This window comes from Rana temporaria, chromosome 9 (assembly GCF_905171775.1).
Source record: "Rana temporaria chromosome 9, aRanTem1.1, whole genome shotgun sequence".
Lineage (NCBI taxonomy): Eukaryota > Metazoa > Chordata > Amphibia > Anura > Ranidae > Rana > Rana temporaria.
The window spans coordinates 159,545,648-159,573,014 of NC_053497.1; the positions used below are offsets into that span (position 1 = coordinate 159,545,648).

Here is a 27,367-nt window from a genome sequence, read left to right on the forward strand (position 1 = left end):
TGGTGAAGAAGCAGGCTGGGTTTTTGGAAACCCCAGGTTGGCATTCTACAAGGGCTCACTACCCCTGAAATAGGGTGCCCACATGTCCCGGATTTCCCGGGACTGTCCCGCAATTGACATGTCTGTCCCAGGTCCCAGGCAGCTTCATTCTGGGACAATACAATGTCCCGGAATGAAATAGAGGACACAGCCACCCCCTACTAACTAATAACTACTTTTTCGTAACTGGTTGCTAGGGTCGGCGCTGCCTAGTGTCTTGCAACCAGTGACAATTTACTCTCAGACAGTGAGACCGGGAGCAAGGCCTACACCTAGTGCAGCACTGCTGTCCCCGCCCCCCTCAGCACCTCCTCCGGCACCCAGCGGCAAGCAGCAGGGACTGGTGTGATCTTCACTCTCCAGATAGTGACGCCGCTCCTTTCCTTCTACGCACGGGAGGGAGGGAATGACAGCAGCACTGCATCTGGTGGCAAGTGGCAGATTTACCTGACAAATAACCCGCCGCCATCAACTCCCCATCAACCCCGAGACTACATTCCCCCCCCTCATTTTTTGGGGGGAAGGTGAGAGGGGGGGGGGTGTGTCCCTGAATGGCAGTTTAGAAATGTGGTCACCCTACCCTGAAATATGGCATGACATGGCACGGATGTAAAAAGTCAGGGTATTTTTACTCCTACTGAACAGTTTGAGGGACAGTATATATAGTAGGTCCTTTGTTTAAAAATGTGAGATCCCCGCTGTAGACAGAGATAGGTTTTTGATGTCCAGCACTGTCAGTGTTCCTATCCCCTTCCTTCCAACCAGCTATACATTTATTGTGCTAGGGTAAGGTGACCAGATTTTTTTAATGAAATCCGGGGACATATTTTTTCTTTACTAGTAATCGCAACTCTCTGCCCGTCGCCGCCCGCCTCATAGCCTCTCAAGTCTTACTCTTCGGGCCCCCGGCTACTACTGGATGGGGAGCGGATTAAGATCACTCCACCAGGGAAGGCAAGGAGATAGGCAGGTGGCTGGCCAGGATTTGAGCCAAGGCAGAAGAACATGTGAGTGGAGCTGAATGGGCATGTGCCCGAAACTGAAGAAATATTCCCTCCACTCCGACCAGCACATGATCATCAGAAGGGGGCACAGATAATGGGAAAAATACAACCCCCCCCTATGCTAGTAGGCATAGCGGAGCGGGGGTGTGTAATACTGACTGTCTTTGAAATTGCCCATGTCCCCTATTAAATCCAATCTGGGGACAAAACCAGGGACAGACTTGGTCTGGGGACAGTGTCCTCAATCAGGGGACTGTCCCCTGAAACTGGGGATGTCTGGTCACCCTATGCTAGGGTCACATTTATAAACAATCATTCTTCTCTTTGAGAACCAGCAGCTGGCCAGATGCAGCTGGTGGAATTCAATCCCAGCTATCACTGACAGTCCCCTCTGACGATCTGGAATAAATCAGCGTGGTTCCTGATATGACATACTGTAGTTATCCCTTTCAGGTTGGAGGCTTTACTAAAACAAATAAAGCCTTCAGCCTGCAGAAGAACAATGCAACTTTGAGGCTGTAGATAATCCAAAGATTAAAAAGTAAAAAAGATAAAAAGTAAAAAAATAATAATATTGAAAACATTTTTCTTTTATATGTCATTAAAAATATATAGAGATGATGCAAGTATGCAAATTAGTAATAGAATTGGCAAGTTAAGCATCCTATGCTGACACTGCTGAATTGACATACGCATCTAGGCATCAATGGGCAAGAAAGGTTGAGTAGAGATACTTACAGTCTTCTCCAGAGTATCCAGTGACAGCTTTAGGCTCCGGGCCTTCCCCAAGCTCATTTACAGCCTGGACTTTGATATCATAAGGCACAAATGTATTGGTATCTTCTACAAAGACATAAGGCTCTGTGAGAATCTTCTCCTTCCATTCTTCATTCTGTTTCTGCCTTCTCCACTTCACAAGGTAAGCAAAACCAGGTCCATTCCATTCAATTCCTCTCATAGGCTGCCAATAATAGGAGAATCATCAACATGATTTAAATGTATATCCTTTATTTTTCTTAGTTTTCAATTTACTTAAAAAATTACTAATAGGTAATTAATAGGCATGAAAAAAAAGTATTATATGATTTAGGTTTGCAATAATATGCTTTTGTACTCCCCATAAAAATAGCACCTGAAAAGTGCCTCTCAAGCAACCCCAGTGTGGAAGCCTGAGTGCTTTTACACTGGGGTGGTGCGCTTGCAGGACACTAAAAAGCAGCATCTTCTATTGAAATTAATGGCAACGCGGACGCTATTAACCCTTTCTTCATCTGCTAACGGGGGTTAAAAGCACCCCGCTAGTGCCACTATAACAGCAGTAAAGCGCTGCTAAAACTAGAGGCGCTTTACCACTAATGCCTGCACCTCCCCAGTGTGAAAGGGGTATCGTGTATGTTTCTGCCTTTTATGGGGGGGTGTATGGTACACTATACAAAGAGCGTCAGAACCACCTAGTGGCAATATCTCTGAAAATGGATATAAAGCTCAGTAGTATCACAGTAGTGAATACTGTAGCAGGAAAAGGATAAGACAACCTTTACTAGTACAAATTCTTAAATGCAGCAACATACCAAATATCAAGAGATAAATACCAATTAGGGAAGCAAGCACACACAAAAAAAACAGTATAAAAAAATGGTTCCAGCAACCCCCCCCAAAAAGATTGTGTGACTAAATTACACCTCTGCCTTGCAAGGCTTTATGTTCAAAGCTAGCGTCCACCGAGCAGCAATGCCGACAATCTATACTATGGTGAAGGTTTGGACTGAAGACTGGGGAACAGAAACCTGGTACCAGACGGGCCAGAAAGTGCCCAAGTGTTGATTCCTTAAAGGAAAAGGGTACATAATAGGAAGGACGATTTGTGCTGCCCTAGGCCTGACTAAACTCGCACACCCTCTAATTTAAATATGACCAACGTCTTCCTGTCAAGGCCCCTTCCTTTTTAAGACCCGCCCTGTCATCTTAATGGGAGGAAGACAGAGGGACGCCATGGAAAGAGGACAGAGGGATGCTGTGGTGGTGTGGGTACAGCGTGGCTCTCTGGTGGTGTGGGAACAGCGCGACTCCCTCTCTGGTGGTGCGGTTACAGCATGGCTCCCTCTCTGGTGGTGTGGGTATACAGCGTGGCTCTCTGGTGGTGTGGGTACAGCGTGGCTCTCTGGTGGTGTGGGTACAGCGTGGCTTTCTGGTGGTGTGGGTACAGCGTGGCTCTCTGGTGGTGCAGGTACAGCGTGGCTCTCTGGTGGTGCAGGTACAGCGTGGCTCTCTGGTGGTGCGGGTACAGCGTGGCTCTCTGGTGGTGCGGGTACAGTGTGGCTCTCTGGTGGTGTGGGTACAGCGTGGCTCTCTGGTGGTGCGGGTACAGTGTTGCTCCCTCTCTGGCTTCCCCCAGCACAGTAGTCTCTTTTTCTCCTCTTTTAACACCCCCCCAGCAGAATTCATGCATGCTGGGGGCTGTAGCATGATGTCTGTGGACACACTGGGGCTACCTTTCCCATGATGCCCCCAGAGTCTTCTGATTGGCCCTCTGCTGTGGCCAATCATAATAAGGGAAACAGTGGGCAGGAAGCTGGGCAGTGGTGCGGCAAATCCAATTAGAGCCGTTCTCTCCCTCTCTTCGGCTCACAGAAAGGCAAGGGGGGCGAGCGGGGGAGATACAGACAGCCGGTAGCTCTCCTCTCCCTGTCACAGCACGGCTGCTCTATTTGCCAGAGAACTCGGCAACGGCGCTGTGACAGGAGAAGGGAGAAGAGAGGGAGAGAGCGGCTCTAATTGGATTCCCAGCACCGCCACCCAACTTCCTGCCCGCTGTTTCCCTTCCCATGATTGGCCACAGCAGAGGGCCAATCAGAGAATCACAGCTGGGGGGGCGGCTTGACGGCTCATACTTAAACTGCTTTCTGGCCCTCACTGCACACACGAGCCACTGCACTCCTAAGCAGTACTCCTCTGATAGTGGCCCTGCTTGCAGGAGTCGGAAGGAGGGCGCGGGTGCCATTTGCGCAGGGGGGTGCCTTTTTTGCCGCCCCCGCAAGTGCCGCCCTAGGCCTGGGCCTTGTCGGCCTAGGCTAAAAAACAGCACTGGCAGAACAGCCAGAATAGGGTGGTACTGTTGTGAGTGTCCCAAACAGACAGCAAACCTTAAATCGTATGTAAACCCTAAAAAATTATTTTCTCTTTTAGTTTGTTAAACATACTGTTAGAAATATTTATTTTATATCTGTTTAAAAAGTGCAGTGAAAAAAGTCTTATTTTTGTCAGAAATTTAGACCTGTCCTGTGCAGACTTCCTGTGTTATTGCAAGGGGTTATTTAGCCCTCTTAGTTCTTATCATGGACTATGGAATGTTTGAAAGGTAATTTGCCAATTGGCTTGTAAGTCTAGATTCACACCTATGCGGCTGCGCTTGATGCGTTTTTCAGGCACATTTTGAAGTGCGTTTGGCATTTTTAAACCATTGTTTGTTTATGCGTTTCTGCATGCAGTTTTCATGAATTTTGCTTTTTTTTTCTTTAAACACAAAAACACTGTACATTGCTGGTTGCTCGGAAGACGGCCACCTCATCCTTAACAACCAATGAGTCAAGGCAGTGTAGGACTGGCCAGAAGAGGGATTACTTAAACATGTATTGCAATATATGTGAAATAAATAACCCAGTTTTTCATTGCATAATTTGCTAGGAATGCTGTAACAGTGTGCAGAGGGTCCATCCAGAATTTGTAGTGTTAATATGCGGTCACTTTAGCACTTGATAGTTCAAATACATATACAAGCTATTGAGATTTGAGCACAGGTAAATCTTTTTTCTGTTGTAACGCAGGTCAGTGACCAGATCCGAACCTGGTTGCTCTCCCCCACCTTGGGTCTTTATGCCCCATGTTGGCATGGTGTCCACCATAGCATCTGCAGTGGCAAGGCAGTGTAGGACTGGCCAAAGGAGGGATTACTTTGACAAAGTTGGTCAGCTTAAACGTGTATTGCAATATATGTGAACTAAATATCCTTGTTTTTCATTGCATAATTTGCTAGGAAATTGTATAGCAGTGTGCAGAGGGTCCATCCAGAATTTGTAGTGTTAATATGTGGTCACTTTAGCACTTGATAGTTTAAATACATGTACAAGCTATTGGGATTTGAGCACAGGTATATCTTTAACGTATGTTACACTGGGAGGATTTGTGTATGAAGTAACATTGCTTAAACCTATAATGGATACCCATTGATGTCAATATAGTGGATCACAGTGGATCAATTTTGGACTTTATATTTCATTTGTTCACTAATCACTAGCACTTTTTTGGTTTATTTCCATCTTTGGTGCTTCACTTTGTATTTATTATATTTATGTCTATAATTTTGGTTATTTATTCACTATATTCATTTGGTGCATTTTCAACCTACACATATTATTTTGGATCATGTTCAAATTTTGAATAACACACTTTTTTGTTCAGTCAATGATTGCATTATATTATCACTTTGATTAATCATTTGCATAGTTTTCATATTATGTGTGCAATTTAATAAATTTATTAAGTATAACACGGAGGTTATATGTACACTTAGGGCCAAATCCACAAATATCGGGCACAACTTAAATCTTCCGATTTAAGTTACACCGCCGCAAAATTTCTCCCTAAGTGCCCGATCCACAAAGCACTTACCTTGAAATTTGCGGCGGTGTAACTTAAATGTGTCCGGCGCAAGGCGTGCCGAATCTAATGGGGCGAGTCCCATTTAAATTAGGCGCGCTCCCGCGCCGGACGTACCGTGCATGCTCCGTTGGGTAACTTACCCGACGTGCATTGCACTAACTGACGTCGCTCCGACGTCATTTGCTTAGACGTTAACGTAAATGGCGTCCAGCGCCATTCACGAACGTCTTACGCAAACGACGTAGAATTAAAATTTTGACGCGGGAACGACGGCCATACTTAACATGGCTTAAGAGAACTAGGGCTCAGCCCTAGTTTTACGCGGCGTAACTCGACGTAAACGACGTAGATTTAGCGCGACGGGCCCGTCGGAACGTTCGTGGATCGCCGTAAGTGTTCATTTGCATATTCTAGGCCGGCCGCAATGGCCTCGCCACCTAGCGGCCGGCCTAGAATTGCATCCTTAAGATCCGACAGTGTAATTCAATTACACATGTCGGATCTTCTGCCTATCTATGGTAAACTGATTCTGTGGATCAGTTCCATAGATAGAAACAGGGAAAAGACGGCGTATCAGTAGATACGCCGGCGTATCCCTTTTGTGGATTACCCCCTTATATCTTTTGAGCATACCGAGAGTAATATTTTGAGCACCGCACTTTTTCTTTTCCACAGTATATCTGTTGGACAGGGACGCTACATTTCTTTCACGGCGCACTGGGTAACTCTGCTGGCAGCTGGGAAGAATGCAGGACAGGGTTCAGTATTGTTGGAGCTTGTTCTGCCACCACGCCTCCAAAATACTAGTGGTGATTCTGCCACAGCTCTCTCCTCCACCCCCTCTTCTTCTTCCTCTATGACCTCTTCCTCTGCAGATTTGTCCTTTGAACCAGCGGTGCTCTGTAGGCATTCAAGGGGTTAAAAAGATGCCATGTGGTGCTTGAGTTAGTCTGCATAGGGCACAAGAGCCACACTGGGGCAAAGATTCTGTCAGCTCTGCAGGGGCAGGCTCAGAGGTGGTTGATGTCATGCCAGCTTCAGCCAGGAATGGTTGTATGCGACAATGGCACCAACCTCCTCTCCGCCTTCCGACAGGCACACTTGAACCATGCTCCACGTTTGGCTCACTTCCTGAATTTGGTAGTGCAGCGGTTCTTGAGCAGGTACCCAGGGCTTACAGGATCTCCTGAGGCAGGCCAGAAAAGCCTGTGTTAATTTCCGCCGGTTATATAATGCCAGTGCTCAGCTGGCTGACATTCAAAGGGAATGCAACCTGTATAACTGTCCTATTATGCTGAGTGACTATCCTATTCCTCCTCAATCTTGATGGTGCTAGCTTCTAAAAATATATTTTTGGTTTAGGGCACCAATACCACTGCCTAAGGCCCAATTTTTCTGCCCGTTCCTGCACTCAACAAGAGTATCTGTGAGGGGTTACAGTGTTGTGGCACCACCGCCCCCCCCCCCCAAAGACCCAATTTTTCTGCCCCTGTTTAACAGGGGCATTTAATTACAATTTTTGATCTAAAATTTCACAGCAGGGCCTGTTCCTGCACCCATCAAGAGTAACTGTGAGGGTTTACAGTGTTGTGGCACCACCACCAAAGGCCCAATTTTTCTGCCCCTGTTTAACCACTTAACGACCGGGTCACACATATACAGTTGTATTCAAAATTATTCAACCCCCTATGAAATTGATTGTTTTGGCCAGTTTGACATTGATTTTGATCATTCAGTCATCCTGCTTACAATTTAATCAAAGAGGCACGTGTAGGTCAGACAAATATAACATAACATTTATAATGAGATAACCACAAATGTATTTTCTGTGCTCACATCATTATCAGTTTTATTCAACCCCCAAGTGACATTCAATCTTAGTACTTAGTACAACATCCTTTTACAGTTATAACAGCTTTTAAACGTGAAGCATAGCTTGACACAAGTGTCTTGCAGCGATCTACGGGTATCTTCGCCCATTCGTCATGGGCAAAAGCCTCCAGTTCAGTCACATTCTTAGGCTTGCGCACTGCAACTGCTTTCTTTAAGTCCCACCAGAGGTTCTCAATCAGATTTAAGTCTGGTGACTGCGATGGCCACTCCAAAATGTTCCAGCCTTTAATCTGCAACCATGCTCTAGTGGACTTGGAGGTATGCTTGGGATCATTGTCCTGTTGAAAGGTCTAACGTCTCCCAAGCCTCAGGTTTGTGACGGACTGCATCACATTGTCATCCAATATCTCCTGGTACTGAAGAGAATTCATGGTACCTTGCACACGCTGAAGCTTCCCTGTACCTGCAGAAGCAAAACAGCCCCAAAGCATGATTGAACCCCCGCCATGCTTCACAGTGGGCAAGGTGTTCTTTTCATCATAGGCCTTGTTCTTCCTCCTCCAAACATAGCGTTGATCCATGGGCCCAAACAGTTTCATCAGTCCACAGAACACAATCCCAAAACTTCTGTGGTTTGTCCACATGACTTTTGGCATACTGCAGTGGACTCTTCCTATTCTTTGGAGACAGCAAGGGGGTGCGCCTGGGAGTTCTGGCATGGAGGCCTTCATTACGCAGTGTGCGCCGTATTGTCTGAGCAGAAACTTCAGTACCCACATCTGACAAATCTTTTCTCAGTTCCTCAGCAGTCACAAGGGGACTTTTCTCCACTCTACGCTTCAGGTAGCGCACAGCAGTCGAAGTCAGCATCTTCGTTCTGCCATGACCAGGTATCGTTTCAACAGTGCCCTTTGCCTTGAATTTGCGAATGATGCTTCCTATGGTGTCTCTTGGTATGTTTAACATCTTTGCAATCTTCTTATAGCCATTGCCCTTCCTGTGAAGAGTAATCACCTCTTCTCTTGTCTTCCTGGACCATTCTCTTGACTTCACCATGTTTGTAACCACACCAGTAAATGTCTAGAAGGACCTGAGTATCACAGTCATTTTAAAGCTGCCTAATTAATGCTTATTAGGCTTTATTGCTGCTCCCTGACATCCACAGGTGTTTTCAATACCTGATTGAATACACTTCAATGAACCTCTGTTCTTCAGAGTGGTAGTCTTTAAGGGGTTGAATAATTGTGTAAATGAAGAATTCACAAAATAAACATTTACTACTGTATTACAAAACCGATTGATGTCATTTTAGTTGCATATGGTTCTTTAAGAAGTCCTTGTAGGATTTCATTCTGAATACAATTACAAATGTACACTAAATTCCCTAAAACCCTTTACAGCATTGGGGGGTTGAATAATTTTGAACACAACTGTATATACGTTGAAACAATGTCTCCTGTGGGCAGATTGACGTATATACACGTCCCCTTTAAGATGCAGCATTGTGGGCTCACGCGCCCGCCGCAAGCTCCGCGAGCCCGACCGCGGGTCCCGGGGATACCCATGATCGTCTCACGGAGAGGAAGAATGGGGAAATGCTGATGTAAACAAGCATTTCGACATTCTCCCTAGTGACAGGACACTGATCACTGCTCCCTGTAATCGGGAGCAGTGATCAGTGTCATGTCACACCTAGCCCATATCAATGGTATCAATGACAATGGTCCCAAAATGGCGTCAAAAGTGTCCGATTAGTTCGCCATAATGTTGCAGTTACAATAAAAATCGCTGATCGCCGTCAATACTAGCAAAAACATGTTTTATAAAAATGCCAAAAACTATCCCCAATTTTGTAGACACACTGGGTTAGATTCAGATAGATTAGCGGATCTTTAGATCCGCGTAATCCATCTGATTTACGATCCGCCGGCGCAAGTTTTTGAGGCTAGCGCTTTATTCAGAAAGCACTTACCTCAAAACTTGCGGCGGCGTATCGTAAATCCCCCGGCGGAATTTAAATTCCGCGGCTAGGGGGAGTGTACTATTTAAATCAGGCGCGTCCCCGCGCCGATTTAACTGCGCATGCGCCGCCGGCTAAATTTCCCAGCGTGCATTGCTCCAAATGACGTCGCTAGGACGTCATTGGTTTCGGTGTGAGCGTAACTTGTGTCCGGCCGTATTCTGAATCGACTTACGCAAACGACGTAAAAATTTAAAACTCGGCGCGGGAACGACGGCCATACTTAACATAGGATGCCCCTCACATAGCAGGGGTAACTATACGCCGGAAAAAGCCGAACGCAAGCGGCGTAAAAAAAAAGCGACGGGCGGGCGTTCATTTCTGAATCGGCGGAACTCCCCATTTGCATATTCGTCGCGTACAAAAAACGAAACGCCACCTAGCGGCCAGCGGGAGATTGCAGCCTAAGATCCGACGATGTAAGTCACTTACACCTGTCGGATCTTGGGGAGATCTATGCGGAACCTGATTCTATGAATCAGCCGCATAGATCCGACCGTCGGAACTCAGAGATACGCCGTCGTATCTCTATCTGAATCCGGGCCTATTCATTTTGTGCAAACCAATCAATAAAACACTTATTACGATTTTTTTACCAAAAATATGTCGAAGAATACGTATCGGCCTAAACTTTTTATATATTTTTGGGGGATATTTATTATAGCAAAAAGTAAAAAATATTGTATTTTTTTTCAAAATTGTCGCTCTATTTTTGTTTATAGTGCAAACAATAAAAACCAGGTAATCAAATACCACCAAAAGAAAGGTCTATTTATGGGAAAAAAAGGACATCAATTTTGTTTGGGAGCCACATCGTGCAATTGTCAGAGCGACGCAGTGCCGAATCGCAAAAAGTGCTCTGGTCTTTGGCCAGCCAAATGAGGGCTTACAGTGTTGTGGCACCACCACCAAAGGCCCAATTTGATTGCCCCTTTTAATTCAATTCTATATATAATATTTCACAGCAGGGCCCATTCCTGTGCCCACCAAGAGTAACTGTGAGGGTTTACCGTGTTGTGGCACCAGCACAAAGGCCCAATTTTTCTGCCCCTGTTTAACAGGAGCACGTAATTACAATTCTTGATCTAATATTTCTCAGCAGGGAATCAATTTTGTTTGGGAGCCACATCGTGCAATTGTCAGAGCGACGCAGTGCCGAATCGCAAAAAGTGCTCTGGTCTTTGGCCAGCCAAATGAGGGCTTACAGTGTTGTGGCACCACCACCAAAGGCCCAATTTGATTGCCCCTTTTAATTCAATTCTATATATAATATTTCACAGCAGGGCCCATTCCTGCGCCACCAAGAGTAACTCTGAGGTTTTACAGTGGTGTGGCACCACCACCAAAGGCCCATTTTGTCTTCCCCTGTTTAACAGGGGCATGTAATTACAATTCTTGATATAACCACTTCAGCCCCGAACCATTTGGCTGGCCAAAGACCAGAGCACTTTTTGCGATTCGGCACTGCGTCGCTTTAACTGACAATTGCGATGTGGCTCCCAAACAAAATTGACGTCCTTTTTTTTCCACAAATAGAGCATTCTTTTGGTGGTATTTGATCACCTCTGTGGTTTTTATTTTTTCTGCTATAAATAAAAATAGAGCGTTAATTTTGAAAAAATGCATTTTCTCTTATCGTCCATGGACGGACACAGCTCCTTAAATCTTGACAAGATTTCCCTGTTTACAGGAGAGCACTAGGCAGAAACATTTTTATTAATGTAACATGTATTTAATTATCTTAGTTGAACAGCTCTGCCCAGGGGGCGGTTTCTCCAGACATAACCCTCCTTACTGCAGCATGCAGCCTCAGTTTCGTTTTGCCTATCAAGGAGAAGGACGTATGGCTCCCTTTGGGCCCAGCGCCCTGAGGAGAAATTGTATTTTATTTTATTTTACTTTTTCTTGAGGAATCTTCTTTCAACTGTCGGCTGAGAGACAGGCTGGACAATATAGATCCTTGTAGTCTACTCAGTCCGACCAGCAAGCGTGGGCACACCTTTGCAAAAAGAGGCTGGGTCTGCCACGCCATACCCCATGACTCCTGGGGTGGCCGGTGAGCTTTGCTCTGAGGTCCACATATGACTGGGCTGTGGTGTTGTCTCATTCACAGTGGTTTGTAGTTCTGTCAGGAATGCGTCAGCGAGCCTCACTTGGAGGGGTAAGTACAGTCCCTCCCGCTTCGGTGGGTTGGTACGGCTGGGCATTCCTGGGGTTCGGGGGTCCTCTTCTCCTCCATTCCCTGCTCCTTTTCCCTTGCTGCATTGCTAACATTGCTGCTGTCAGGGGGCCTTCCTGAGGGGACTGTGTTATCTGGCCTGTGTTTTTTCTTTTTGTATGGGGCTTTCCTGTGAGGGTTTTTTTACTGTTTAAAAGCCCTAGGAGGCTTTTCCTGTTTAAACGCTGCATTTTGCTGCCATTTGGCAAACAGGTCCCTGCAGATGCCGCACAGTTACCTCACAGGTCTTTTCCTCTCACACACTGTGTGCTGAGAGTGGACGGCAGCGATGGGCAGTCTCCTCCTGAGATGAGTCTCCTGGGTACCCCTGATCAGCGCAGCAAGTGGGTGAGAGGCCCTGAATAGGGCTCTATGAGCTTTTGTTTATTTGTAAGGACAGGTGTGCATATTATACATACACACTATGTAAATATTATTAATATTTGGAGTCAGTATCTGGGTCCTTCCCCAACATGCTGGTGGTGGCAGCAGGTGTTAGCACCTAGGATTCCCACAGAGGTTTTATTGTTAGTCCTGGACAAGTTCATGCCAGGGTGGGGGTGGACTGCGGACGGGCGGTAAAAGAGTGCCCCCTCCCCCGTTATCCCCTGGGGAATGCTGTTATGGAGCCATGGACCAGGTACCTAGGTAGTAAAAAGAAAAAAGGAGGATAAGGCATTTATGGGTGCGCTTCTCAGTGCTGCAAGGGACTCTCTTAAGCTGGATAGTGCAGCTGAGTTTCCGCTTTGTCTTTTTTGGATCACACAAATCAGACCGCTCTGTGTAGAGGTGGAATGAGAACAGCCGCTGAGGGCTTTTGTAGTCCCTCACCGCCGGGCAGTTCAGTGCCCCTTTGAGGTAACCCCCGCTTATATGGATCTGACTGATAGAAGATCCGAAGTACTGACCCGTTCAATGTTTACCATGCTGGGGTCTGACTTGCGGCCTATTGTGGCCACTACTCTCGGGTCTCAGTCGGCGCTGGCACCATTTTATAGGAGGTTTTTCAATTACATTGAAAACTCCCATTGGCGGCCATTTTGTCATAGCTGCGCTATGGCGCAGCTTACATTGCAGTCGGCCATTTTCCTGTGGCCGCGTTCTGAACACTCGGCGGGCCATCTTGGAGTAGTCCTGACCCCTAGTGCTGTATACAACTCACGGAGTGAGCATTTTACATAACACAGTGGAGGAGCACCGACTCTCTCCCAAAGTTATTAGGCTGGCGGACCAGCTGGTCCAGGGCCTCAGATAGGTCTGTGATGCTTCATTGAATGCTGCGCCCTTGTTATCAAGGGCTTCTGTTTCAGAATGGTTTTATGCACACAGAGGTGTAGTGGTTAACTCCATTACTTGGCAGCAAGAGAGTCATTGGCTCGAATCCGGACACTGACGCCAATCTGCCTGGAGCTTGCATTGTCGCTCCCTGTGTCTGCGTGGGTTCCTCCGGGTACTCAGTTTTCCTCCAAAGGCATGTGTGCATACACCTACATAATATACATACACAGGTAGATTCAGAAAGAGTTAGGCAGCTGTTGAGGTTTGGGGATCAGCAGCCCAGACAGGGGTTAACAATGAGCTGCTGAGCGTGCACGCGTTCCACGAGCTCTGTGTCTCCCTGCAACGGGCAGATTGAATGGACTGATAGCCTCCTGGGAGCCTCTCTGAGCAGTTACTGCTAAGCGGACACCTTGTGCGGGCGTTATTGGATACTTGAACGTTATCCTGGATTGAACTCTTTGATCTTTTTTTTTTTTTCTTTTTTTCTTGATGCCCGCCCGACCATACCTTTGGAGTCCCCCTGAAGCTCTTTAGGGAGCCCGCTCTGTAGCACCACCGTAACCTGTTCATCGCTACTGATATTGTTGCTGTGCTGTGCCGTGTAGTCAGATGTGTTGTCAGATTCCTTACTGAATGATAGATCCGTCAACCGGATCTATCGGATCTACCGACCTGCTCTGCTAAGCGGTACCTGTTCCTGGCGTGACTTGTGCCCAGCGTGACCTGAGCCTGGCGTGGGTTTTGGGATTCGATCCGTCCCGCTCTACTCCTTACTCTACACTCTTCACTCTACACCCTGCGAGGCCGTGCTGAGCCGTGCTGTTGTCCAGGATTGAAGGGATCTGCAGGAGGAGGTGTGTGTATCTGGAGGTCCAGTGCTAGTGATAGTGCCAGCCTTTGCCGTTGCTGTCGGTGTGTTGGGTGCAGGCGGGCTGAATCGGGAGCATCAGGAGACCCGGGACCTGACCCGGGAGAAGCTTAAAAAAAAAGCCCAAAAGGTAAAAAACTTTTCTACAAACTTTTAGCAGACTCTTACCAGCTGAGTGGGAGAGGGGAACCCCCAAGCTGTCTGGGGAGAAGCCTAAGAGAAGCCTAAGAGTTTAAAAAAAATAAAAAATAAACCCTCCTACAGACTCATACAGACTCTTCTCAGCTGACGCTGAGTGGCCGCCCATAGTGGTAGTGAGGGGGGAGTGGGAGAGGGGAACCCCCAAGTTGTCCGGGGAGAAGCCTAAGAGGATTAAAAAATCAAAAAAGGATATAAACTCTCCTACAGAGTCCTACAGACTTCTATCAACTGACGCTGAGTGGCCGTCTGTGGTGGGGAGTGGGAGAGGGGAACCCCCAAGTTGTCCGGGGAGAAGCTTAAGAGGTCTAAAAAAAATAAAAAAAAATAATATATATATATATATATATATAAACTCTCCTACAGACTTTTATAGACTCATATAGACCATCAAGGTGTTCCGATCTACTAGTACTATTAAGAAACTTTTTTCGTCTATAGACGCTAAGATCTATTATTAAGAAACATCTTCTTGATTTCATAGATCTTATTGATTATACACTGGTCATATATTTGAGTAGTTGGTTATAAGGGCTGGTCTATAGCGGTGCTCTGCATACCCCGTTATTCCTCTTACCCCTCGCGCAATATTGAAAACTTAGCCACTCTCAGCGATAGAGATAAGATTGTTTTCAGATAAAACATTTTCTTAACCTACTATGGCAGTGGCGGCTGCAGCAGCAGTTGCTGCCTTCTAGTCTCTCCCACAGTTCCAGTTAGATAAAGAAAGTATGTTATCCATTGATAAAACTGTTGGAAAAACTGCTGATAAAACTAAAATTGATAAATCGAATAAGTTTAATAAAATGGATAAAATCGATTGAATTGAAGAGCCTATAGGAGAGGAAGCTGCAATGGCAAATAAGGCAACCTATATGGCAACAACGATAGAAGGAGCAGATGGAGTAGATGTATCAGATATGGACAATGTTAATCAGGCTAGACCTATGGATTTGGCGTTATCCTCCTCTTCTGTATATATTGGGAAGGGTCTAACCACAACGCAGCAAGGCACGTCAAGGGACTCTTTAGGCTCAGGGTCTGAAACAGCCGCTTTAATCTCTGCATTTAGGGCTGATTTTGAATCATGGGCTATAAAAATTGAATCATCTATTCACTCTGAAGTAAGCACACTTGGAGAACAAGTAACAGTTACCAATAATGCAGTATCCGGGATTGCCCATACTCAAGAAGACCACGCTGCACGCATTACTGCTCTAGAAATTGCATCCCAAACAAGCCTTCATCGTCTCCGTCAACACCAACTACGCATTGAAGATAGCGAAAATCGCAACCGGAGAAATAATATCTGTCTAAAAGGGATCCCAGAGGATATTTCAGGCGCTAATTTAAATCCTAAAGTGGTTGCTATTCTTAATCAAGTCTTGGGTAGGGAGACCGATTCCAATATCGAATTAGATAGAGTACATCGAGTGGGGAGAGGGATGAGGGATCAAGCCAGCCGCCCTAGAGATGTGGTATGTCGAGTGCATTATTATACCCTAAAAGAGGAAATCATGCGTAAAGCTTAGAGTTACGGCCCGGTTGTCAATGAAAACTCCACTATCCATCTATATCCAGACCTATCTAAGAATACACTGTATATGCGCAGGATGGTCCGCCCTCTACTAGACTTAATTCGCCAATCAGGCGCTACTTATACTTGGGGTCACCCTTTTAGTATACAAGTAACAAAGGGACACGAGATGTTCGTCCTTTATGAACCAGAACTTCTTCCAGCATTTTTTGATTTTCTTGGACAGAACCATATTCCTATTCCTAATTGGCTTGATCCACCAGAGGAATATCGACAACCAGGAAGACTATCGGTCACCCGTAATCAGCAACAGGGAAATGTTGGATCTCGATCTGGGATCCAAGATGTTAATCAAGGGACAAACTAGTTAGAATAAATTTGGAAATTCTAAAGGTCCCCCCTCCCCCCTTTTTTCATTTTATTTTCCTTTCCTCCCCGCCCTTCTCTCCCCCCCTGTCAGTTATTTCTATCCGTTAGCTTTATGGCGATCCATAATGGGACTAATACGGTGAAACCACCAGACCTGGTCGGATCTCTGTTTGATTTCTATCTGATGGTCAGATAGTGATCCATAGTGGAAGGGGGAAATCTACACAATAAATGCTTTTTGTTTAGTGGTAAGTAGGAAACTATATGATGTAATAGGCACCTTAACCCACTTGAACATAAGGTGTTACGATTTTGGTGAATTGTGTTAAAAAGCTTTTCAGAATAACTAGTGAATTGGTCGGGTATTCAATTTCCCTTAAATTCAATAATGATTTAATATCTGCGATAGCGCAGGGAGCGCATCTCGTGGTTTTGTCAAATTTGTGGGGTTTTTTTTGTTGTTTTTTTGTATTTTTTTTTCACTCCCCCCTTATTTCCATTTTTACTTTTTTTGGGTGTGTTTCTTATTTTTTCTTTGCCCCCCCTTTTTTTTTGTTGTTTGTGTGTTTAGTATTGTTGTTCACTCCCTATATAGGCTAGGCACAGTTTGTGCCTATTGTGTGAAATATCAAACAGTGTACTGCATAAGTCAGTGCATTAGGGTCTCTTAGAGACGCCCACCCTCCCCCTCTTCTTTTTTTTTTTTTTTCTCTCTCCAGCATGGCTACTACAATGGTGTCCCAACCGGTGCTAAAGATATGCTCTTACAATGTTAGGGGCTTAAACATAGCATCTAAGAGAGGGCAAATTATACATCAAATGCATAAACATAAAGTTAATTTGCTTTTTCTTCAAGAAACCCATTTTCAGACTGACTCTTTCCCTATCTGCCCCAGTGGACATTTTAATCGGTGGTTCCATAGCACTAATCCAGAACAGAAGACTAAAGGAGTCTCTATCGCGTTCCATAAGACCTTGCCTATTGAATTAATTGAAGATATGGTAGACCCTCAGGGAAGGTACGTTTTTGTTAAGTTTTTCCTGTGGGGAATTAAATTTACAGTGGCAAACATATATCTGCCGAATACAAACCAAAGCCAAATAGCACTGAGGTATTTGGAAATACTGTCTGGCTTCATGGAGGGAAGACTTATTCTGGGGGGAGATTTTAATCTTCCAATGGATCCGCAAATAGACACCTCCTCATTAAGAAAAGCGGTTTCAGTGTCTAGGTTGAAGACTTTGAAGCGTATTCTCTATGATTATCATTTGATAGATGTCTGGAGGATATTACACCCTAAATCAAGAGATTATACATATTTCTCAATGGTTCACCAAACTTATAGTAGAATTGACTACTTTTTTGTTGACCACAACTGCTTGGATTGGTCACCAATATGTGATATCGGTACAATGGTTTGGTCAGATCATGCACCTCTTTTTTTGGAATTTACTATCCCCTCGGTCCCACTTAGAGAATGGACATGGCGTTTAAATGATGCATTAATAGAGAATACAGAGTGCTCTAACTATATAGCGGAAATTATCTCAAATTTTTTGTCAGACCATGCCCTAGATTCTACATCACTTCCCATTCAATGGGAAGCTATGAAAGCAGTTTTGAGAGGGTCTTTTATTCAATTAGGTACCCAAATGAAAAAGAAGCGGTCAGCAGATATTACAAAGGCGTTTCAAAAACTTAGAACCCTAGAAACAGAACATAAGAGACTAAACACGACGGAAACTTCACTAGAGGTTGATTCAGCACGGTCATGTCTGCGTAAACTATATGAGTCTTCTGCCCGCACATATTCAAGTAAGGTGGTATTACACCAATATAAATCTAGCGATAAATGTGGAAAGTTGTTGGCTAGTTCTCTAAATCCACACCAGACCCCTACTTTTATCCCAAAGCTCCAGGGTTCAAATGGTGAAATAATATCTTCACCTTCTTTAATTAGGGATACATTTAGTGACTTTTATAAGTCTTTATACAATATATCCCCAAACGAACCCTCAAGCTCATTTGATAATGAAGAAGATAAAGTAACATCCTATATAGTAGATACTCCGATACCTACCCTGGCGGGAAATATAGTAGAAGAGTTGGAAACCGTAATCACTGAAGAAGAGGTTATCAAAGCTATTGTTAATACCCCGGGAGGTAAAAGCCCAGGCCCCGATGGCTTTAAAAAAATTGGCCCTATTTGCAGATGATTTATTATTGTTTGTAACAAATCCACATACCTCTATTCCTGCTATACTTTTAGAATTCTAGAGATTTAGCGAAGTTAGTAATTTTAAAGTTAATTATAACAAATCAGAACTTCTCAATATATCTGTCCCGCAAGCCAAAATGAAGCGAATATCGAAGGACTTTCCATTTAAGACGTGTAGGGAGTCGATTCGATACTTAGGGATTAGTATCCCAGCATCAGCAGCACAGATATACTCCCTAAATTTTCTCCCAATGCTCAATAAAATTCAAACGACTTTGACATCATACACACTTAAACGTCTCTCGTGGTTTGGTAGAATTAATACCCTTAAGATGGACATACTCCCCCGTCTTCTATATTTGTTTCAAACAATCCCAATCCATCTTCCGGCAGCGTTTTTTCGTAAGATTCACCGACTATTTTCTAGGTTTATTTGGAATTCAGCCCAGTCAAGAATTAGTTTTGAGACACTGTCTTTACCAAAAAACAAAGGTGGAGTGGGGGTACCAGACGTTTCGATTTATCATAAAGCGACCATACTAGCACGTATCATTGACTGGTTTCACCACTCCACCTCGAAGCAATGGGTTCAATTGGAGGGACATATGAATCCTATAGATTTATGTGCCCTCCCATGGACCTCGTCTATATTACGAAAAGGCCTTTCAATACCAGTAGACCTTACTAGGCAAACACTGTATATATGGGACCGATTGATACCCATATATACAATATCAAAACAAATGAGCCCCATGACCCCTTTTTTTGGAACACCGGATTTTATACCAGCTCTACACTCAATCACGTTTGGGCCCTGGTATAAACGAGAACATAGGAGAATTGTTCAAGTACTTCAGACAGATTCATTATCAATGGTAGATTTCCCATTGACTAAGACCTCTCAAAACTCTACACAGTGGTTACAGAGACATCAAGCCTTATGCTATATACGATCAATTCCATCGAAACAAGATTTTTATGCCGAACCAACAGCATTTCAATCTTTGTTGCTACAAAAAGAACCACTAGCGCACCCAATTTCTATAATTTATTCTATCCTTTTGCTTTCAATCCATCCAGATCTCCCCCCATTTACACGGAAGTGGGAGAAAGAACTCCAAGAGAATATAGCTTTATCAGACTGGCAAAAAAGTTTTATTATGACTCCTAAAACCTTAATAGACACAAGATCACAAGAAAAGGCATATAAGCTAGTGAGTATAGGTGCCCTTCTATAATGCATCAAATTAATCAAGATATACCTGACATCTGTTGGCGTTGTCAGGAGGCAAAAGGTAGTATGCTACATGTTTGGTGGGAATGCCCACCGGTGAAAAAGTTTTGGAAACAAATTTTTGATTTATATGGAAAATTGGAGGGTACAGTAATCTGCGCATCACCCAAAGTGGCCCTCCTAAATATGACCCCAGGTTCTTTAAAAAAGGCAAGAGAAGAGGTGCTTGGACACTTTATTTCAGCAGCTAAAGTAGTTATTCCACGATATTGGAAGACAAGGTTAGTGCCTTCCCTGGGGGAATGGGTGAAGGAATTGGAACGCTCTAGGGACTTGTAAAGCTTATTGGCCAGGGAAACGGGAAGGGAAGAGCAGTTTTTCCATACATGGACCGCATGGTCTGAATTTCGAAAGTCCAATGAATTCCTAAACTGGGTTAAAGGGAACCATATAGACGAGTAGCCAGGCTGGGGGGATTATTACTAGAGGACTCTATTATGCTTTTTGTTATTACATTTTTTTTCCTTCTTCTCTTCTTTTTTTTATGTATGTATGTTTGTTAGACGTTTATACTAAGATAATTTGTATCACATATTTAAATGTTTGGATGCTATGACCATAATAGTAATATATGTATACCTGGGAACTACCAAAATGTAATAAAATTCAGATTGAAAACAGAAAGAGTTAGGCCGGCTTATCTACAGATAAGCCGACCTAACTCTGAATCTAAGCCGACCTATGTTTAACCACTTCCCGCCCGGCCTATGGCCGATTTACGTCCGGGAAGTGGTTGTGGTTGTGAAATCCTGACAGGACGTCCATGGACGTCCTGCAGGATTTCATGCCGCGCCGATCGGCAGCTCTCCTGACAGGGGGGGTTCGCGCTGATTGTTTATCAGCGCAGCCCCCCCTCGGATCGCCACATGGACCACCAGGGAAGCCCAACCTGGACCACCAGGGTGGGCCAAAAAAAAAAAAAAAAGCATGGAAAAAAAAAAGTCTTAAAAAAAAAAAAAAGGCATTGACTGGCAACATGGGTAGATCAGTGCTTCCCCACAATGTCCATCAGTGCCACCCCAAGTGTCCATCAGTGCCACCCCACAGTGTCCATCAGTGCCACCCCACAGTGCCCATCCATGCCCAGTGCTCACCTATCAGTGCCCATCTGTGCCACCCATAAGTATCCATCAGTGCCACCCATAAGTTCCGCCCATGAGTGCCCATCTGTGCCGCCTATGAGTGCCCAGTGCCGCCCACGAGTGCCCATCAGTGCCGCCTATGTGTGCCCATCAATGCCGCCTATGTGTGCCCATCAGTGCCGCCTATGTGTGCCCATCAGTGCCACATACCAGCGCCGCCAATCAGTGCCACCTCATCTGTGCCCGTCAGTACTACCTCATCGATGTCCATCAGTGCCATCTCATCGGTGCCCATCAGTGCCGCCATATCAGTGCCCGTAATTGAAAGAGAAAACTTATTTACTAAAAAAATAACAGAAAAAAATAAAAACTTAATTTTTAAAAAAAAAAATCTGTCTTTTTTTAGTTGTTGCGCAAAAAAAAAAATCGCAGAGGTGATCAAATACCACCAAAAGAAAGCTCTATTTGTGGGAAAAAAAGGACGCCAATTTTGTTTGGGAGCCACGTCGCATGACCGCGCAATTGCCATTCAAAGTGCGACAGTGCTGAAAGCTGAAAATTGGCTTGGGCGGGAAGGTGCGTAAGTGCCTGGTATGGAAGTGGTTAAGTGTATTCTATAACAGAGATACACTTAAACATATCTAAGATAGGATGGCTTGCGGCGTCCTATCTTAGATTGCAATGTTTTGGCTGACCGCTATGTGTCGCTTCCATTGCGGCCGGCGTAGATTATGTAAATGAGCTTGTACGCCGATTCACGAACGTATGCGTGGCCGCCGCAGTCGAATTACGTTGTTTCCATAAGAGATAGGCCGCCTAAAGTTAGAGCTATGCTCTAGTGGCCTAGCCAATGTTAAGTATGGCCGCCGTTCCCGCCGCGAAATTCGAAATTTTAACGTCGTTTGCGTAAGTCGTCCGCGAATCGGGATTTACGTAGTTTACGTCCACGTCGAAATCAATAGGCCCATACGGCGTACTTAGCCGCAATGCGCACTGGGTAATGTAGGCGCCCGGCGCATGCGCAGTAGCAAGAAAAATCAAAAAATGTGAGGTCAAGCCTCATTTCCATACAACACGCCCCCCTCCAACCAATTTGAATTGTGTGGCGAAGGTCCTTCTTCCCCTGGAGAAATTGCAGACTCTTAAGTCTGAGGTGAAGGTATTGGCATCAAGCAATCTGTCTTCTCTCCGGGCGCCTGCTGGTCCGGGGCCTGTGGGTATCCTCCTTCAAAGCGGTACTGTATGCCCAGTTCCACACTTGGGTTTTCCACGGGAAATACTGTCCAGGTGGTAAAAATCTCTTGTCTCTGAAATCATCAGATTTCGGTGCGCCACCTAGTCAGAGTCTCTCTGAGTTGGTGACGGAGATCCCCGACTCTTCGGTCCGGGAAGTTGTTTCTTCTTTCCAGTGGTTAGTGTTTACGACGGATGCCAGCCTCACGGGTTGTGAACCTGGGGGGTCCAGTCAGCCCTGAGTCTGGACTTGTGTGGACTTACGGCCACACCTCACTGAATGTGCCCGCTCTTGTCTGGTCTTGGTCTCCCACCCAGGGTCGGGCCTGGCTAGTGCCTGGGTGGGAGACCGCCTGGGAATACCAGGTGCTGTCTACCGTTCATTGTCCTACTATTTTAGGCGATCGGGCTATGCTTCTCATGGTCGAGGAGGTTGCAAGGTCGTCCGATCTGGTTTCAGCCGGACAACGCCATGGCCGTGGCTTCGGTCTACCATCAGGTATACCGGCAGGGGGACTAATGGAGTCGCCAGATGCTGGACCAGGGCGACTGGTCTTTGTGCTTGGGGTGTTTTGGCTCCCTTGCAGGAGGTGAGCCTCACAGGGCATGGATCTCCTGGCCGCTCGTCTGCACCGCAAGGGTGTCTAAGTTAGTGGCCAGGTCTAGTGATCTGGTACAGACGCGTAAGTCGCGCTGGTGGCCCTGTGGGGTCTGTATCGGCGACTTTTTGCCATTCTACCATTGTAGTTGCTTCCTCGGCTGCTCCACAGAGTGGAGGCTGAGGAGATCCTGATGATTCTAATCGCTCCAGATTGACCTCGGTGTCCTTGGTATGCCGATATCGGGCGCCTGGTAGCGGAAGTACCCTGGCGGTTGCCAGGGCGGGAGGTCCCTCTGTCTCAAGGTCCCATACTTCCTCCTGTTGTACCGTCACTGACTTGCTCAATATGGCTATTGGAAGCCAGACTTTGGCTGGCAGTGAAGGGGTTAACCAGGAGGGGGTGCTAAAGAGGTTAAGTGTGTCCTAGGGATGTGTTCTAACTGTAGGGGGGATGGGCTACGTGTGTCACGATACTAATCACCACTCCTGATTACAGGGAGCTGTGATCAGTGTCCTGTCACTAGGACTAGAATGGGGAAATGCTTGTTTACATCAGCATTTCCCCGTTCTTCCTCTCCGTGAGACGATCGCGGTATCCCCGTGCACATTGAGTCTGCGAGACCTGCGGTCGGACAATGCAGCTTCTTAAAGGTGACGTAAAAATCCATCGGATGGGGGGCGTGGCCTAGACATGGATCTGTGAGGCTGCTCTTCCTTTGAGCTCCCGACCAAGACTCCCCTAAAACGGTAAATGTAAAAAAACAATAAAAGCCTTTAATCCAGTAAAAACCATTGCACAGAGAAACAAGGTTACACCGGTACGCCCAAAAGGAAACCATCCATAGAGGGGCCTAGGATCACGGCGACGTGGAACGCGAGGGCGCACGGATCAAAATCCTGCCGGATCTCTCCAGGGCGCCGCTGCGACGCAGGGCCCTACTGCGTCCTCTCCTAGACCTGGCTAAGCAGAAGAATCTGACCTATAGATGGGGATACCCGTTGTCGGTGACCTTCCGGGGGGATTCCGGATCCTTTGCTCTGCAGTCTGCAGCTGACCTCCCGGAGCTTTTCCGCTTTATGGACGCGGACCCCATTCGGGTCCCCAACTGGCTCCAGCTGCTCCAGAGACCATCTGGAAGATCTGGTCCCTCGGCTCGGCGTGGCCCACTTCCACCCCGTCAGCAGTGCGGAAGACGGAGGAACCGGTCGGCATCCCGGGAAGAACCACGTGAGTAGGCCCTGGGCCATGTCTCCTCTCCTCTACCTCCTTTCACCTCCATCTGCAGTCCCTTTCCACCTGCTGTGCCCCTCCACTCACCGTCACCATGCCACTCACTGCCCGGACCGCAACACTGGCGACTGGTTCCCGGCACCTTCCCGCACACCCCCCCCTGGGGATCCCCCCCGGAAGGTCCCTTTACAGTGACACTGACCCTAGGAGCAACCCCGGTCCCTGTCCCCACGGCTACCCACACTCACCGGATCTCCGGCTGCTCTTTGTTTACCGCACCCATCGCCCACCGTTTGGGTTGTTGTGGGGGGGAGGAGGTGAGGTGGGGACCCGACATATGGAGCATCACGGGGGTCCTTTGGGGAGGGACAGAGGGTGGATTGTTGTTGGGGTAGGGGGAACCCTATGCAGAGTTTTCAGACCACCTCGAGGAACAGCGGGTGCATTTTATGAACGCGGTGCAGTTGGGGTATTACATTAAGAGCTGGTGAACTGGAAGTTGTTTCTGTAGGGATTCATCACCGGCACCTGGAGACACCCTTTTTGGACCTGACAATGGGGCAGGAAAGAAAGCATGACCCCCCACACTTGGGGGGACGGTGGGAGGAATGGGTGGTATACTTGATTTGATCTGGAAGGGAGAGGAGACTTGCCGCATGCTACACGTTACATGTTCTCTACTGTTATGGACAATCTGTTGTAGCTGATGATTGCACTATGCTTCTGCTTGCACTAATGCTCAGCACTGTTTTATTGTTTTATTCATTTATATGCTGGTTAAACTGCCCTTGTTTTCTACCCTGTAATGTAATCGTGATTATTTGCACTGCCGATATGTGTTACACAATATAGATATATAAGATGGGGGATAAGGTCGGGTAGTCTAGCTTAGACCCTTGTTCACCCACTACCCCGTATAGGATGGCGCTCTATTTCAAGGCGTCTTCTCTGCGAGAAGACGCCGGCGAGCGCCATAGCCGTTAAGGCTACTTTAGAATCCTCTTATAGCTGCACGCCCTAGTGTAAGCTTCTAAACCGTCTCTATATCACTCCCTCTCGAGGGAACCTAAACTACTTAACTTTAAATCTTATTACTCTCTTTCTCTACCTCCTACTTCTCCCCACCCCTCCTTTTAAACTCGACCTGGAGGCTTAATGAAAGCCTCCTGCAGGACCCTGAGGTCTTAGCAGATGTGGTGACTGAGATAGATCGATACTTTAAGACTAACAGCACGACGGACAGTGACCCCGGGGTGGTTTGAGAGGCCCATAAGGTCATGATTAGAGGTGTCCTAATAAAACACGGAACCAGATTAAAACAGGCTCGTACGATGCAGTTGAATCTACTCCTGGATAAACTGCGGACACTGGAGACTGCCCATAAGGCCCGACTGGGAGAGGAATTGGATGTGGTCCGCTTACAAGTCACCGAAATTCTGCAATACAAGGCCAAAACTGCGATGCAAGTGTGACGGAGGAAGGTCTACGAGTCAGGCAACAAATGTGGCAGACTCCTGGCCCAGACCCTTCAATCACAACGCCAAGCGTCCTACATTCCACACGTGGTCGCCACTGATGGACAGCGGGCGTCTCTGCCTCACCAGATTACTCAGGAATTTAGGTCATTCTACAATGCCCTATATAATATACACACCCGACCTCCACGCGAGAACTTGTGACGGACTACCTCAACAAATCCTTTATGGCCACGCTCCCGAGAGAGCTTGGAAGAACCCATCACCTTACCAGAACTTCAGCTTGCCCTCAGTAACACTAAAAAAGGCAAAGCCCCTGGCCCTGATGGTCGGTCTCACCACACACTACTACACGGTATTGCTGCCATCTTGTGGGTCAACATATGGTGAAGTTATTTAATGATCTTGGGTCCGGACGCCAGTTTCATGGCTCCACACTCCAGGCCTAGATCTCGGTGATACCGAAGGAGGGGAAAGACCCATCATTGTGTGGGAGCTACCGTCCCATATCTCTCCTCAACGCAGACCTCAAACTATTCACCAAGATCCTGGCCTCCAGGTTGCAGCAACACCTCCCTCGCCTGATACACTTGGATCAGGTGGGATTTGTCCCGATGAGGGAAGCTAGGGTCAACACCATCAAGGTCCTTAATTTATTACATGTGGCAGTTGGTAGCAAAAAACATGTGTGATGGTGGGGACAGATGCCGAGAAGGCATTCAACCGGGTGAACTGGGAATACATGTTCGCAACGTTGAGGCACGTGTGCCTGGGGGATCTGGATGTCGAGCTGGGTGGGAGCCGCCTACTCGGGGCCTACAGCCAGAGTTAATGCGAATGGAGTGTTGTCGGAGTCATTTCCGATAGACAATGGCACCAGACAAGGCTGCCCTCTCTCCCCCCTGCTCTTCGCCCTCTCCCTCGAGCCCTTCTTGTGTCATATTAGACAGAACCTGGATATTTCGGGGGTGACAGTAGGCAAAAGACAACATAAGGTCTCTGCCTATGCAGACGACCTGATGTTCACCCTAACGAACCCATCCACGTCCCTGACGCACCTCATGCGGGAATTTGAACTATACGGCCAGCTGTCCAATCTGAAGATTAATTTCACCAAGTCAGAGGCCATGGGTGTCGGGATCCCTCAACACCGCCTTGCGGAGCTCAGGGAGAGATTTGACCTAAAATGGACGCATAAGGCCCTGAAGTACCTTGGTACCCACATACCTACATCACTCGCCCGACTCTTCCACCTTAATTTCCCACACTTCTTGCAATGGTAAGAAGGTTGCTTGACCAGTGGAACAGTGGCCTGCACTTATGGCTAGGCCGCTGAAATATCCTTAAAATGTCAGTGCTGCCGAAGTTCCTCTATCTCTTACAGGCCCTCCCGGTGTTGATACCAGGGGACTTTTTCAAACAGGCCCATGCCGCCTTCACAAGATTCCTCTGGGCGGGGAAATGTCCACGACTAAGCAGGAAAACGCTCTCGCTCCCAAAATTACACGGAGGCCTGGCTATGCCCGACCTCCGCACCTATTACCGGGTGGCCCACCTAGGAAGGCTGGTGGACTGGTGTCGCCACACCGACACCAAACTGTGGACACAGGTGAAGCAGGAACAGTGTAGTGTCCCCCTCCGTAGGGCGCCGCGGTGCGCGATAACCCTACCGCCAGTGATTAGATGTCACTCGCTGATAGGAGCCACGGTTAAGATCACCTCACAGCTGTTGACAAAACCATCTCTTGCGATGCGTAATTCCCCACTGGGACATCCTAACTTTGAACCAGGACTCCACGACGGGAAATTCCTTGAATTACGCGAGGCGGGTTTGGACCAAGCGACGCACTTTAGTGACAGGGGTAAGTGGAAAACCGCTGCGGAGCTAACAGACCCTGCAGGCCCGTACAAATTGGACTACATGAGAGCACTTCAGCTTGGACACTTTCTGAATAGTATGCCACCCCCCGATGCCATACAGCAGCCGCCCACGGCCTTGGAGGAAATCTGCGTCGAGACCGGGGTGGTTTCGCACACCCTGTCCCTGATGTATGGCATACTGAACACTCCACCCGAGGACAGCCCGATCCCATGTCTTCTTAAATGGGAAAGGGACCTGAACTGTGTCTTCCCGACGGGCAAGAGACAGCGCATACTTGAGTTTGCCCATAAGTCATCCATATGCTCCAGAACCCAAGAAAGTAAT

At 46.7% G+C, this 27,367-nt stretch overlaps 1 protein-coding gene across 1 annotated transcript in view; it reads right to left on the reverse strand.

Annotated features, from left to right (window-relative positions):
* LOC120914249 (neuronal cell adhesion molecule-like) overlaps nt 1-27,367 on the reverse strand; it is a 507,806-nt gene that overhangs the window by 315,035 nt on the left and 165,404 nt on the right. Inside the window, exon 6 of the mRNA XM_040324873.1 lies at nt 1,782-2,004. Within this exon, the coding sequence (XP_040180807.1) occupies nt 1,782-2,004 (223 nt within the window). The remainder of the gene's footprint in view (nt 1-1,781; nt 2,005-27,367) is intronic.